A 15659-nucleotide genomic window follows, 5' to 3' on the forward strand; every position below is an offset into this window, starting at 1 on the left:
CATTCTCCCCTGGCCTGCACCACAACTGAAGAATAACAGTAAGTTGAGGTGCCTAGAAAGTGCAGTGCTGAAAGCAAGAGTCGAACAAATGAAATGAAAGCCAGAAGTAAGTGTGTGAGAAAAACAACAAAAATTGTAAATGTTTACAGTTAAGTACAGACTAACCCTAGTTTTAATCTTTTATATTCTTTCTTATTTAGCCTAATTATTCAGCATTAGTATTTTTAGTACTTCACTAATTAGTAAGCATTAGTGAATAATTACGTTACACCACTGCATCCCCCCCCCGGAGTGTGAGAGAGTTGAATAATTGAGTGAAAATAAATATATATATATATATATATACAAAGGGTACTAGGAAAGTTTTGCAATATGACGCAACAATGAATCACAGGAAGCTGCTTGTTGCTGCATGTTGAGACATGTTCATACATGCATAGTAGCCGCCGCGCCAAGTTGATGGGCTCAGTTATTCATTAGTAGTGAGAGTGTAAAGTGCTTGCGATGGCATCGTGGTCACGAAATAAGATAAGGACAGTTTTGCGGTATAATTTCGTGCGTGGTTTAACCATAGACCAGTGCTTAGAAGAAATGACTCTTGCACTAGATGATGATTGTCCACATCGTACAACGATATTCAGGTGGTATAGAGAATTCCAAAGGGGAAATTTCACTCTGGAGGATTCTGAGAGGCCGGGAAGGCCACGAACGTCAGTTACGGAGGAAAACGTTACTGCTGTGAGGAAAATGCTTGACGAAAACAGGCTAGTGACCTACCAACAGATAGAGAGATCTAAGCTTTGAGCCTAAATGCACCAGCAATTCGTTCGATTCTGCAAGATCATTTGCACATGAAGAAACTTTGTTCTCTCTGGGTGCCGCATCAACTGACTGAAGAGCAGATGACACGACATGTGACTTGGTGCCGGGAGATGTTAAAAAAGTTTGATAAGGGACAATCTCGGTATGTGAACAACATCGTGACAGGTGACAAGACTTGGCTGTAGTATTACGATCTGCCGACCAAGGCTCAAAACAAAGTTTGGGTCTTTGATGATGACGACACACCCGTAATTGTCAGAAAATCCCGATCTGTAAAGAAGAAAATGATAGCTGTATTTTACAAATCGAGTGGAATTGTGGAACGTGTCATTTTGGACACGCAGAAGACAGTCACAGCTAAGTGGTATACTGAACAATGCCTGCCTAAAGTCATTGGATCTATGAAGAACCTGCGGCCAAAGTCAAGAATGGACACCTGGTACCTCCATCACGATAATGCTCCAGCTCACCGCGCCAAAGCCTGCACCGAATATTTGACCACGACAGGACTGAAACTTCTCGAGCACCCTCCCTACAGTCCAGACCTTGCTCCCTGCGACTTTGCACTGTTCCCGCATGTGAAAATGAAGCTAAAAGGGAGGCGGTTTTCCAGTGATGAGGACCTTCAACGGGCTTGGGACAACGAGTGTGCTTTACTCCCTAGTGAAACTTGGCAGAACTGGTTTAAAGATTGGTTTCGGAGGATGGAGAGGTGTATTGAATGTAGAGGAAATTACTTTGAAAAAATTAAATAAACAAAGTTGTATTGCAAAACTTTCCTAGTACCCTTTGTATAAAAACAAACAGAAAAAAAATTATAAACTATATGAACAAGTATAAAAATAGAATGCAAGTAGAGTGAGAATGCAGATTATGAATGAATGAAGTGAATGTATGTCTCTCTCACCCACCTCGCCTTGTGGGTTCCCCACTGCCAGCTAACATATCCCACCCCCAGAGCGGGATGGGCAGTTTGATCTTCTTACTGGATTCGACAAGATACGGACCTGACAACACCAAGAAAGACATACTGCAGCCTTGCTGCCAACACGGCAATCTGGCGTTCTGAACTGGGTACTCTAATCTAGTTCCCTTTAAAACCCCATCCCTAAGCAGGGGAGAGAGGATACGAGTCTCTGTCATCCCCCCATACTTCATCTGGTGAGGCTCGTCCCCCACTGACATCTTTGGTGATGCCTACTCTATCGCCCCCATCCTTCTACCTGTTTTCCCCAGTCTCCAGTCTCCCCCCCCCTAACTAAACCGATCGAGTACGCCCCTAGCAATGTCACCAATTTCTAATCAACATCTAAAAATTCAACTGCATTCTCGAAAACCTGTTTCGGCCCTTCCAAATTCTTGTGCCCCCCCTCCCCTCAAGGAAAAAAGGTGTGCTTGCCATTTGCTAGTCCTATGTTGTGGCGCGAGCCAGTAAGCCATGCCGAATGTTACTTTTGTGTATGTGATGTTAAAGATTACAATTCAAAAAATAAAAAGGACATCAAATATCCAGATCTACGTTCAGCCATAAGACCGGCTCTGCATGGATCTGATCTGCTGTATCTCCACCAGAAACTCCAAGTTTCTGGTGGAGATACAGCATCTTCTTCCACCGAAGCAGAAGCTAAAGAGGTTAGTGAAGAGGAATGTTATCAACCAGAAAATAATTTAATGCCACAGCAATTCACGAAAGTTAAACTGAACGATTTAGTAAAGGACTTAGGTCTTCCAAAGTACGCTGCTGAAATTCTGGGATCCAGACTTCAAGCGAAGAACTTACTTGCTCCAGGTATATCATTTTCCTGGTACAGAAATCGTGAAAGGGAGTTTATACAGTATTTTTCACAAGAAGGTCCTCTCGTATATTGCAGTGATATCGCTGGTTTAATAAGTGCCTTAGGAGCTCCATCATATGTTCCTAGTGAATGGAGACTATTTATAGACTCTTCTAAGACTAGTTTAAAAGGTGTCCTGTCAGCTGCTCATTCAGTCTACTTAAAAGAAACTTATTACAATCTAAAGTTGTTTCTGGAGAAAATTAAATATCAAGATCACGAATAGCAATATGTGGAGACTTAAAGGTGTTATGTATGTTGTTGGGGCAACAGTTTGGGTACACTAAAATGCCATGCTTTATTTGTGAATGGGATAGCAGAGCTCAAGCGCTGCATTGGACAAAAACCAATAGCCTCGGAGGCACAATCTTACACAGGGGTCAAAAAATATTGTGCACGAAAGTTTGGTGAAGCCAGATAAATTACGTTTACCTCCACTGCATATCAAGTTAGGCATAATGAAGCAATTTGTTAAAGCACTGAATAAGGATGGCAACTGCTTTAAGTACCGTTGCAGTAAATTTCCTGGTTTATCTGATGCAAAACTTAAGGAGGGTATCTTCATTGGTCCCCAAATTAGAAAATGGTTTTAGACGGTCAGTTTGAAACTACTATGACTGATGGTGAAAGGGAAGCCTGGATTGCTTTTAAAAGTGTAATGGAAAACTTTCGAGGAAATCATAAATCACAAGATTATGTGAAAATTGTTCAAAATATGCTCAAAAAGCTTTGCAATTTAGGTTGCAATATGAGCATCAAAATTCACTTTTTGCATGCCTATCTTGATTTTTTCCCTGAAAACCTTGCACAGATGAGCAAAGTACAAGAGTAAAGATTCCATCAGGACATTAAGGAAATGGAGCAGAGGTACTAGGGAAGGTGGAATACAAGCATGATGGCCGACTACTGCTGGTGTTTAAAAAGGGAGAAACCTGGCACTGTACATAAAAGAAAAACGATTAAGCGTTCTTTTCAAACAAAGAGACTAAGGTCTGATTAATGAAAGTTTCAAAATTTTGATTAATACTTGTTAGTATTTACATATTTTTACATATATGAAAATGTAATCCTATCAATTTGTCATTACTAAATACAACAAAGTTATATTATTTTGTAAAAAAACAGTACTTTTTTTATTTCTTAAATTGTGATGTATCTGGATGTGATAGGAAAAAATCTAAGCCATATTTGAAATCACAGCAACATATTTCGGCAGTAGGACCTATTGAAATTCAAACCCCAGTGCACAAACTTAAATTTGTAAACTAGTGTAATGAGAACAAAAGAATTGCTTTCTCTTGTTACCATTCTAACATGCTAGTGCAGGAAACAATCGTAATTGCAGAAGAAGTAATCAAAGAAGCAACAAGGATTTTCATAGAAACTAAAAAATACTTAGTTTGAAAACTTAGAATAAATGGATGTCAGATAAACTGATGAGACTTGTGGTAGAAACGAAAAATTCTCAGGTGGAACAAGCCAATGATAGATACAAATTAGTCTGTAATAAAGTCACAGGAGGTTAGGCAAGTTAAAGCAGATTAACAGAAACCTCTCGCAAAGAATGTAAAGAAAAATAGCAAAGGCTTCTTTGCTTATACTAACAGTAAAAGGAAGAGATTGAATAACATTGGTCCACTTGAAGTAGATGGTTTTTTCTGTTGCTGATTTTGCTTAAGTTACAGACAAAGTGAATAGGTATTTTGCATCTACATTCACACGACAAATTCTTTAGGGGGGGGGATACCAAAAGTTTATCAAACTATAAAAAAAAAGTAAATTGCAGCCATTATCAACCCACTGCAGGATGGAAACCTCCTCAACAATTCATGCTGAGGGAAATGGACCATAATCTGCCACGCTGGTCCAGTGCGGGTTGGCAGATCGACCGTATTTAGCAGTCAGGGGCTTGAACCCCGGTCTACTCAAAGAGCGTGTGTCACTGCACTCCCGCTCCTGATCACTCGGCTACGGAGGCCTTATCAAACTATAACATAAAGATAAATGATTTTGTTATTACTGAGAAGAAAGTGGAAAAGAAACTGCTGAAAGTTAACATAAAAAAGATGGCTGGGATCTATTCAATTATATTAAGGAAGGCAGGAAAGAAGGTAAGCCAACCCTTAGCCACACCGACCACCCCTGAATCCCTTAGGATTCAGGGGCGGTCTGGAGATGTGAAAATATATCCCCAATTCATAAAAGGGGATCAGAAGGCAACGACAATAATCACAGCAAGCTACTATACAACAAGGTTTAAAAAAATTAGGCAGATGATTTGAGAAATGGCAATTTGACACTGACAAATGAAAAATGCTTCATCCGTGTAGCAGCAATCACAGATTAAAGTATGAACTGTGTGGTACTACACTCAGGGTAATGGAAAATGAAAAACACTTTTAGTTAACTATGTACACTCAGATATGAAGTTCTCTGAACAGTGCTGACAGGACAGCTTTGGGGTTCGGTCAATGATATACAGGAACTTTGCTGCAGGGATAAGGAGGTGATTATCCCATTGTATTGTACGAGGAATGATTAGGATGTATCTTGAATACTGCATACAGGTCTAGAGGCTTCATTTCTATTGGAATGAGTGCAGAAAAGGGCAACAACATTGATGAAAGGAACGAAAGAGTGGCTGCACAAAGAGAGGCTTCAATTGCAGCACCCAGAGACCCAGAGACTTAACTCCTTTGCTCATATTTTGTTATTAATATAACTGGATACATCCCATCCACCTCAAGTGCCTTTTTTTATGTTTAACTTCAACAATTTGTCTTCCAAGTTCCTTTCAGTTAGAGAAACATTTAGCTCTGTGTTAGATTTTGAGGAATTTCTGGCATTCTCCTCCCTAATGAACTCCTCATGCGTGAATGTAGAGGTAAAATTCGTATTCATTTTATCAGCAACCCGAGCATGATCAGCAACAGTTAAACCATTGACAAACTCGTACACCAATGTGATTCAATCACTTCCTTCTACTGTTATAAGTAAAGAAGTCTTTGCTGCTTTTCTTTGCATTCTTTGACAGAGTCTTCTCATAACCTCCTTTAGCTTATCTAAACACCTTGTGACTTGTTTACAGGCTAGTTTAAATCTACCATAATATTCTCTACCACCTGATAATTTATATGCATCCTATTCATTCTTCCCTGCCACAAGTCTCATCAGTTAATCAGGCATCTATTTAGGTCAAACCCTGGAATGGTATTTCTTAGTTGATATGAAAAGTCTAGTGGCTTCAACAAGTACTTAGTATTAGTATTAGTAACGGCCGCATGGTGCAAGAAAGCCTATGGCTTATGCTGCACCAGCCAAAAAAAAAAAAAAAATCCGAACAAAACAATGATAAAAACAAATAATAAAAAAATAAAATTAAATAAATAACTAAATAATAATAATTAATAAAAAAAAAAAAAAAAGGAAATTAAACCTATCATCCTATGCACTTCTCTTACCCAAAAGTACTACCAGATGACCTTTGAATTTCCCCAAACTGTCGGCCTCTACCACCCATGAAGGCAACTTATTCCAGTAATTTATAACACGCTGGCTAAAATAAAACTTCCTGCAGTCCAATCTAAACATTTCCCCCTGTAACTTGAATTTATATCCCCTAGTTCTAGCATCATTTATAATCTTGAAAATTTTGTCCTCATTCATTTTACTGATGCCTCTCAGAGCCTTAAACACCTCAATCAAATCTCCTCTAAGGTGTCTAGTTTCCAAACTCTGCAACCCACATATTCGAAGTCTTTCTTCATAAGCACGCCCTTTTGCCGATCTCACCAGGCGAGTTACCCTTCTTTGCACCCTTTCAAGAAGCTCGATGTCTTTCTTAAGGTGCGGTCTCCATACTTGAACACAGTATTCCAAGTGTGGTCTAACATAAGCCTTATATAATGGGATTATCACGTCCCTATCTCTACTTGCAAAAGTTCGATAGATCATCGATAGGACACCATGGGCCTTCCTTGCAACCTGTTTACAATGCTCAGAGAATTTCATGTCTGACCGTATCGTAACACCCAAGTCCCTTTCCTCCAGTACTGGGTTTAGTTGAACTCCACCAAGTGAATAAGTTTTTTTGGGATTAATGTTTCCCAGGTGTAATACCTTACACTTTGTTGGATTAAAGCACAGCTGCCATTTTTCTGACCATTCCTGAAGTCTATCTAGGTCTCTCTGAAGAAGCTCAGCTTGACAGTGATCATTAACTACTTTACCAATTTTAACGTCATCTGCAAATTTAGACATCACGCCCTCTATCCCTTCATCAATGTCGTTTATGAAAATTAAAAACAACAGCGGTCCTAATACTGATCCTTGGAGAACCCCACTTCTTACATCAACCCAATCTGAGGAACAGCCATTTATCACAACCCTCCGCCTCCTGCCCTGAAGCCATCCTTCTATCCATCTAAGGATTTTCCCAGTGATTCCAACTTGTTCCAGCTTATAAAGCAACCGCTCATGTGGGACTGAGTCAAAAGCTTTGCTGAAATCTAAATAAACAATGTTGAAATTATTCCCTAAATCCCACTCGTGAGTGACCCTTTCGAAATAGCGAACCAAATTTGTTAAACATGATTTTCCCTTTACAAAACCATGCTGAGTATCCTTGAGAATTTCAATTCAATCCAAATGATCCTGAATTCCACCCTTGATCATTGCTTCCATGATTTTCCCTACTACTGAAGTCAGACTGACAGGTTGATAATTTCCAACTTCACTTTTAGAGTCACCCTTATGTATGGGAGACACATTTGCACTTTTCCAATCCAAGGGAATCTCCCCAGAGTCTAGTGATGCTCGCATAATTAGCCTCAATGGTTCAATGCACTCGCTTGCCGCCTCTCTTAGGATTATAGGGTATATTCCATCAACTCCAGGAGCCTTACTGGTCTGTAGGCTCGAAAGTTTTTTCATTAAATAATCTTGCGAAATTTCAATATCATTAATTACGTATTTTTTAACTTCACCCCCACAATTTGCCATTGCCACAAAAGGCTTTTCATTTGTAAATATCGATGCAAAATAACTGTTGAGTTCATCTGCAATGGCAGCTTGTGTATTTATTACTATTCCCTTTCCCTTAAGTAAAGGTCCGATCTGGTTTGTCCTGCTCTTCTTGGCATTTATATATGTGAAGAATTCTTTATCCCCCCTCTTTGCTCTGTTTGCTAGTGATTTCTCATAAACTGCCTTTGCCTGTCGAACCTTTTCTGTGGCTCTATTACACGTCACCTTGTAGCTGTTATAGGCTTCAGTACTTTTTATTGCTCTGTAACCTTTCCATGCCACGTTTTTCTGCTCAAGTAATGTGGCAACTTCACTATTCATCCAACTTGGAACCCTTCTCGCCGATTATTTTTTTAATGGTATATACGCATTCAAGGCATCTGTGATTAATGTTTTAAAAGCGTACCACAGTTCAATTGTATTCATTCTCTGCGCGATGTCTACCCAGTTAATAGAGGCCATGTAGTACCTTAAGGCATCGTAATTTCCTTTTCTGAAATTAAAACCCATTCCTTTTGCCTTTTACTTCTGCTACCTCTCTCGTCATCATCCACCGTAGAACTCCGTGATCACTTCTTGCTACTGGTTCCTCTACTGTCAGCCCTGTTATGTCATCTGATTCCTGTGTGATGATGAGGTCTAGGATATTCTTTTCTCTAGTACTTTCCCTGACATGTTGATACAAATAACAGTCATCTAGTTGATTTAAAAATTTTGTTCCCCATGTCGAGTTTCCTTCCCATTTACTCCAATCAATTAGAGGCAAATTGAAATCACCCATAATAAGGCATTGACGCTTACTTGCCCATTCCATTTGCATGTAGAGGCTTTTGTCATAATCTTCACAATCACCTGGTCTGTAGATTACTCCTACTTGCATTATACCTTTGTTTCCAACTATCTCACACCATACAGACTCTATACTAGCATGTGAAATGTCTCAATCCGGGAAAGCTATCGTCACACTCAGGCTGCTTCTGATAAGAAGCATTACCCCACCACCCCTTCTATCTAACCTATCCTTCCTAAATACATTATACAAGCCGTACTGAAACTCATCATCCCCAATTTCCGGGTGGCACCACGTCTCTGTAAGCCCTATTATGTCCGCGTAACTTGTTTTAACCAGCAGTTCGAATTCGCTCATTTTATTGACGACACTTCTAACGTTACTGTATAAACAATTAAGATTTACTGTTCTTGTATATTTAACAACCCTAACACAACCCTTGAAGTTTTTTTCGGCTCTCTTCCCTGATATTAGCTACCCGCTCACGTGAAACGTTTCTGCCCCCAGAACATCTAAATAATACGTCCAGTTGGGGTAACAGATAAGAACTCTTAAGGTATGTGCAAGAGTTACTTTGACCAATATTATCAGATAAACGCGTGTCAGTATTACCCACATCGCCCCCTAACTAGCAGTTTCCCTGAACCTTTAAGGTATCCTCAATAATACTGGCAAAAACGTTTGCACTACCTTTTGCACCACCATACTTCCTAGAATGCTTCCCATTTAGAATTTGCTGTTGGTAACATTATCAAATGGTTTCATGTACATTAAAATCTGTCTCTGAGACCACTGTTGAAACCCTTATGAAAGCAAAAGCTTTTCCCTTTACCCTTGACAGTAGTGAGGTTCTTTAAGTAAATCCCACATCACAACAATGTGATCACTGCCACACAGTGAGCCTTTTATCTGCACATTGTTAACGTATGAAGAATCATTGCTGATAAGCAGTTCAATAGTATCATTTCCTCTTGTTCCCTCTTTAACATACTGCTGTAAAAAACATTCATCCAATAAATCCATAAAAGTCTCACTACTGTGTGAATGACCAAACCAAAAGTTCTAGCCAAGAGCTTGAAAATTTAAATCTCCATTATAAGACATTCTGATTTACTGACCCATTCTATCTATTTCTTTCTATAGTTGTTTGTTATACACATCACAGTCATTAGTTCTATAACATACTCCTACTCTTATTTGTTTTCTCATTGCTTATGTCACACCAAACAAACAGAGGTTCTCTCATCACCAGATCATGCAAACTGTCAAAAACTTCTGGAGTCATGATTTCTCAACCATGGAATTGGTCTTCAAAAGGTTGGGTCATCTTCCAAGGTCACCCTCCCTCATTTAAATTCTGTTACCATTTCTCAACCATGGAATAGGAAGGGACATCCTCCCGCAGTGTTGTAACCATATCCTCATGAATTTCCATTGGTGTTAGTCCTTTTTTTCCCCAAATATTGGATGACTGCATGGTGACTGATTTTGTCCATCTTACCTCATTCCCACAACTCTGTTGACTTCCAGACTGTAATTTAAAGAAAGACTTTATTGAGAGTGCATGAAACTTGGTTGGTTATTCTTTGAAGTGTATAAATTAAGTACATAAATTTCTCAAAGCACCACTAAGTTTTCAAACTCAGTCCGCAAAGTTTTCCAACATCTCTCAAAGTATGTTTTGAGGGTAACGGGGTGCAATATTTAGACTGTTTTCATCAGATGACTGTTACACTTGAATATTTGTAATAAAGTTTTACTACAAGAATCTTATCTTGGTTTGATATTTCTGCCATATAAATACTTTAATTCTTCTTACACCAAGCAAAAAAATTGGCTTTCTAACAATATTTTTAAGGTTATCTGTGTCATATGACTTTTGGCTCACTCTGTACAGTGCCATGTACAGAGTGAGCCAAAAGTCATACAACACACTCTGTACAGTGCCATGTGCTCTGACATGCTTACATGTATACAGCAATATCTATTGATCACAATATATGATAAACTGTCCCATTATTATTAGGAATATTGTTATAATTCTTTGTTGCTAACTTTATGCAAAAGTACAGTGGGACCCCAACATCTGATGGTAATTCGTTCCACAAAACCCATTGTATGTTGAAAATATTGTAAGTTGAAACCAATAATACATTGATTTCCTGTAATTCATTCCCCAACAACATATAAAATAGATATTTCTTACATGTTAAAAATTACTGATGAAGATAGTTATAAAACATGTTAAAATAAAAACAAAATAAATTAGCATTTACCTTTGACTTGAAGTGCAGAGCTGATGAAACCAACGGTGGCTGTTGTTGTTATTTGGTTTTTATGAGCATTAGCAACTAAGGCCATATTGCTCCGGTGTGGTGGTCATTCCCTGACCTTTCCGCATCCTCCGTATTTGGTGGTGATGGGCTCGAACCCCGGTCTAATAAAGATGCGTGTGCTACGCACTGCTGCTCCTTCCCACCTGGCTACAGAGGCGCCTCAAAAGTAGCATAGTGGTGGTGGGATTCTATATCAAGCATCAGGTGTCTTTTCAGTCTTTTGTTGCTACTGGTAAACTGTCCAAAGTGGACTGTTTTTTAACGACCTTTTGTAGCTTTCTGGAGTAAGAAATGACTTCGTCCTCCATTTTGCACATCGAGAGTTCAGTGTTTTCAATGTCATGATGTTTTTATCACTTTTCTTAAATGCTCACAACAAGAAATGACAGTCTTCAACTCTTCAGCTGATACTTAGGTAGCTGATACTTCAGTTAGGTAGCTCTAACGTATAATTTATAGAGTAATACGCTTCACTGTTTCTATTAGATAGCGTAGTATTGACATTTAATTAATTTAATTTATTGATTTTATTAATTTAAAGTATCATGCCCCAAACTAGAGCAGAAAAGCAACGGGTTGTTGTTGTTATTTGGTTTTTAGGAGCATTAGCAACTAAGGCGATATTGCTCCGGTGCGGTGGTCATTCCCTGACCTTTCCGCATGCTCCGTATTTGGTGGTGACGGGCTCGAACCCCAGTCTAATCAAGAAGCGTGTGCTACCCACTGCTGCTCCTTCCCACCTGGCTATGGAGGCGCCTACAACAGGCACAAAGTGGCAAGAGTGCTGTGACTCGGGGGAGAACTGAGGGGGGGCAATTCTCCAACACATCAGAGCCTAAAAATATGTGCGACTTGTGAAATGTTTGCCAAACTCTCTGGAACGGAACATGATATTGCCATGGGGGATGTCTTTGTGTGTGCGCGCGATGTAAGGAAATCAGGCGACAACTCAGCGTTGTTATGGGTCTATATGAGAGTTTGAAGGACAGGGTGGATGCCCTCGAAAGATCTAAATTGAGGGGCCCATCAGGCTCTCAGCTGCCCACATCAACGCAAGAGCTTGCACTTGGTCATCACGCAACACAGCGGCAACCCACAAGGCAGAATGCGCTGGTCACTCAGGAACTAGTAGTTGTTGGAGACTCTATTATCAGGGAAACGGGAAACATGCTTTGTAAAAAGGATAGGTGGAACAGGACCAGGGTATATCTGCCAGGGGCAAAGGTTGATGACGTTGTAGAGCGGATATCATCTTTTAAGGGCACAAAAGGTGATAGTTGTACACGTTGGCACTAATGATATTAGGAGTAGGAGACCAGCAGAATTACTTAACAAGTACAGGTCACTGTTGAACAAAAGCCGAGAATTAGGGTTGAATTTGAAAGTGTCTGCAATTCTGCCCAGACATGATAGAAGGGAGTATATGATGAGAGCCTTGTCGATCAATTCGGCCCTGGAAAGAATGTGCAAGGCTCAAGGGGTAGAATTTTTTTCAGCCTGGACTGTACTTGTTAACAGGAGAGACTGCTTCTATAAGGATGGGATACACTTAAGTAGAAATGGTGCAAGAATATTTGCTAATGTTATCGAGGCAGTGTTAGGTGGGTCGGAAAACTGATAGCTTGGGGGGGGGGATACAAGGACTAATAGTTTAACAGTAGCCATAGGCGAAGGTGATTCTTGCACAACTTCTATTAAAATAAGTAGCGACCTGGAGCGTGGGGTTTTGGGGGTTTCAGGGATGGATGGATGGCAGTCATCCTGAAATAAGTGGGTATATGGGATGTGTTAGGGTAACTAGGAGTAGGAGCATGTATGCTTGCATGTATACCAATGCTAGAAGTATAGTAAACTTGATGAATTTGAAGTGTTGGTCAAGACATCAAAGGCGGATATTATAAGAAGTGGCAACTGAAGTTTAACCTTGACAAATGCAAAGTACTGCATATGGGTAGAAGTAACCCCAGAGAAACGTACCAACTGTGTGGTACTACACTTAAGGTGGTAGAAAATGAAAAAGACCTGGGAGTAATTGTGCAGTCAGATATGAAGTTTTCTGAGCAATGCAGACAGGCTGCCAGGGCAGGTCATGGGGTTTTGTCAATGATAGATATAGGAATTTTGCTAGCAAGGAGAAGGAGGTGATTGTCCCTCTGTATAAGGCAATGGTCAGTCCACGCCTTGAGTACTGCATACAGGTCTGGAGGCCTCATTTTAAGAAGGATGTAGATATACTTGAGCATGTACAGAGAAGGGCAACAAGATTGGTGAGGGGAATGAAGGGATCCTCTTACCAAGAGAGGCTTAAGTTCTGCAAATTGCAGTGGCTGGAGACTTGGCAGGCACCTGCGCGGTGATCTGATTGAGGTGTATAAGTAATTACAGACCAGTTAGAATTAAGAAAGTAATTACAGACCAGTTAGAATTAAGAAAGTAATTACAGACCACGCTGAATTCTGATGGGATCCTTCCACTTGTTCATATTACGAACCTAAGGGGCATAAATTCAAATTAAGAAAAGACAGATGTAAAATAGATGTGCGGAAATTTGCCTTTAGCCAGCGGGTGGTTAATTGCTGGAACAAACTTCCATCTGTCGTTGTGGAAGTTGATAGGTTGAATAAATCTGAGGAGGAACTGGACAGGCATTTGGAGGGAATGGTGTGATTTTTTTTTTTTTGGCTGATGCTGCATAAGCTCATACACTTGCTTTCTTGCATCACATGCCACTACTACTACTACTTTTTGGGTGTCTTTTTCTTCCTCTTCCTTTCCAGTGCCACTTTCCGTAATTTACTCCAACTCTTGTAGCTCCTCTATTGTTAGTTCATGCCCATGATCGTCAATAACATCCTCCACATCCTCTTCGCCAACTGGCAGACCCACTGATTTTTCAAGGGTGACAATATCATTTGTCAATCAGAAAGCTATCGGTACCTGCAAATATCATTGGTCCTTAAAATAAAAGATTGTATGGAAGGTATATCAGTTCCTGAGAATATCGGATGTCAACGTCATCGTAAGTCAAGGCCCCACTGTAAAATGTAACAGAGTAACCAATAGCAAATTACTATCAGCATCAAACTGTAAGTTCAAACAAGGTCAAAAAGGCCTCAGACTCCAGTACTCATGAGAAAGGTAAAATAACTGTTTACTACAGAGAAAGGGAACAAATAAGCTGTAGATAGTCCTTTAATAAGGTAAAGAAACACAAAACAAATTAAAACAGAAGCTTTCAAGTCTATGAGGACGAAGAGTCTCATAGACTTGAAAGCTTTCTCCAGAGTAAACAGTAATTTTACCTTTGTTTAAGTTCACATATTTTAAAAAAACAATGGAAATATTTCTTCGTTATACCACATCATGCTTGAATTATTCAAAAATTAATCACAAACAGTATTTGTATCTTGGTTCAATAAAGTTAAAAAATAGCATTTACCTTTGACAACCATTCTCCTTGTGTAGGAGTTCCAGGTAAGCCTAAAGATATATTAAATAGGGTTAAAATTGTGATATAAAATATATATCTTAAGGTGACATGACTCTTATCGATTTATACCAGTCATATCAAATTAACAGCTCATAACATCAAAACTTAAACTATTGTGCAATTCTCACATGTTGTCAACTTTTGCACAGTATGATAACGTTAAGCCTATATGAAAATAATGATAAATTGCAATACTTAAAGAAGAATACAATGACATAATATTTATATTTTAAATAAATCTTTGTAAATGCTGCAAGTGAGGCAAATTCAAACTTTTGTGAAGGGAAAATATTTAATTTATTCCTCTCAGTAATGCTATACCCACAAGTTCTCATGTAGCATTGGTGTGACTTATACCAACTTCTGATACAAAACTATCTCCCCACTGAGATTGAGCCAAACATCTCTCACTGGTAGTAACATATGCTATATACACAACCTGTATAAAATCTTTTTCAGATGCTACAAACAAGAGTCATCTTTCAAGCAATACATCCACTCTGTTCAAACTTTTTTTTTTTTTTTTTTTTCAATTTCTTGAGTAAAGGCAGTCCCAAGCCACAACAGACAATGCTCTTCATGGACTAATGTGTTAGCAGAATCCCCAAGGGTTTAGTGCTGGGCCCATTGTTGTTTTCTATATTTATTAATGGTACGGATGAAGGTAAAATGTAAACTGCAGCCATTATCAACCCACTGCAGGATGGAAGCCTCCTCAACAATTCACGCTGAAGGAAATGGACCATAATCTGCCACGCTGATCCAGTGTGGGTTAGCAGATCTACCATATTTAGCAGTCAGGGATTTGAACCCCAGTCTACTCAAAGAGCATGTGCTACTGCACTCCCACTCCTGACCACTTGGCTTCGGAGGCCTCTCAGATGAAGGTATATAAGGCTTAATGTTTAAGCTGCAGATGATACAACGGTTGGCAGGGTGATTAATGAAGGATGGTAATCACAGTAAGCTGCTGCAACAAGATCTAAACAAATTAGGCTGATGGGCTAAGAAATGGCAGTTGAAGTTTAACATTGACAAATGCAAGTACAGCATGTACAGCATATAGGCAGCAGTAACTCTAGGTATTATATTTGCTGATTGTGTGGTACTACACTCAAGGTAGTGGTAAATGAAAAATACCCGGGGTAATCGTGCAATCAGATATGAAGTTCTCTGAGCAATGTAGACAGGCTGTCAATGATATAAAGGAATTCTTCTAGCAGGGATAATAAGGAGGTGATTATCCTGTCATATAAGGGCCATATATAAGGTCAGGCCATAACATTGTATATAATGTAAGGCTATATCATCTTATATAAAGTCAGGCCAAAGTTTAGGTTGGATGTAGAGCTGCTGGAATG

The 15659-nt window shown here is 39.4% G+C and overlaps 1 protein-coding gene across 2 annotated transcripts in view; it reads right to left on the minus strand.

The window, feature by feature from the left end:
* LOC150083167 (xaa-Pro aminopeptidase 1-like) overlaps positions 1-15659 on the minus strand; it is an 886380-nt gene that overhangs the window by 614329 nt on the left and 256392 nt on the right. The window contains exon 5 of one of the 2 annotated variants that reach the window (XM_090377885.1): positions 14248-14288. The exons of the other annotated variant lie outside the window; for it this stretch is intronic. Coding sequence (XP_090234011.1) covers positions 14248-14288 — 41 coding nt within the window. The remainder of the gene's footprint in view (positions 1-14247; positions 14289-15659) is intronic. 2 annotated transcript variants of the gene reach the window in all.

The sequence above is a fragment of the Mastigoproctus giganteus genome, chromosome 7, assembly GCF_048544385.1.
Source record: "Mastigoproctus giganteus isolate SK-2022 chromosome 7, ASM4854438v1, whole genome shotgun sequence".
Lineage (NCBI taxonomy): Eukaryota > Metazoa > Arthropoda > Arachnida > Uropygi > Thelyphonidae > Mastigoproctus > Mastigoproctus giganteus.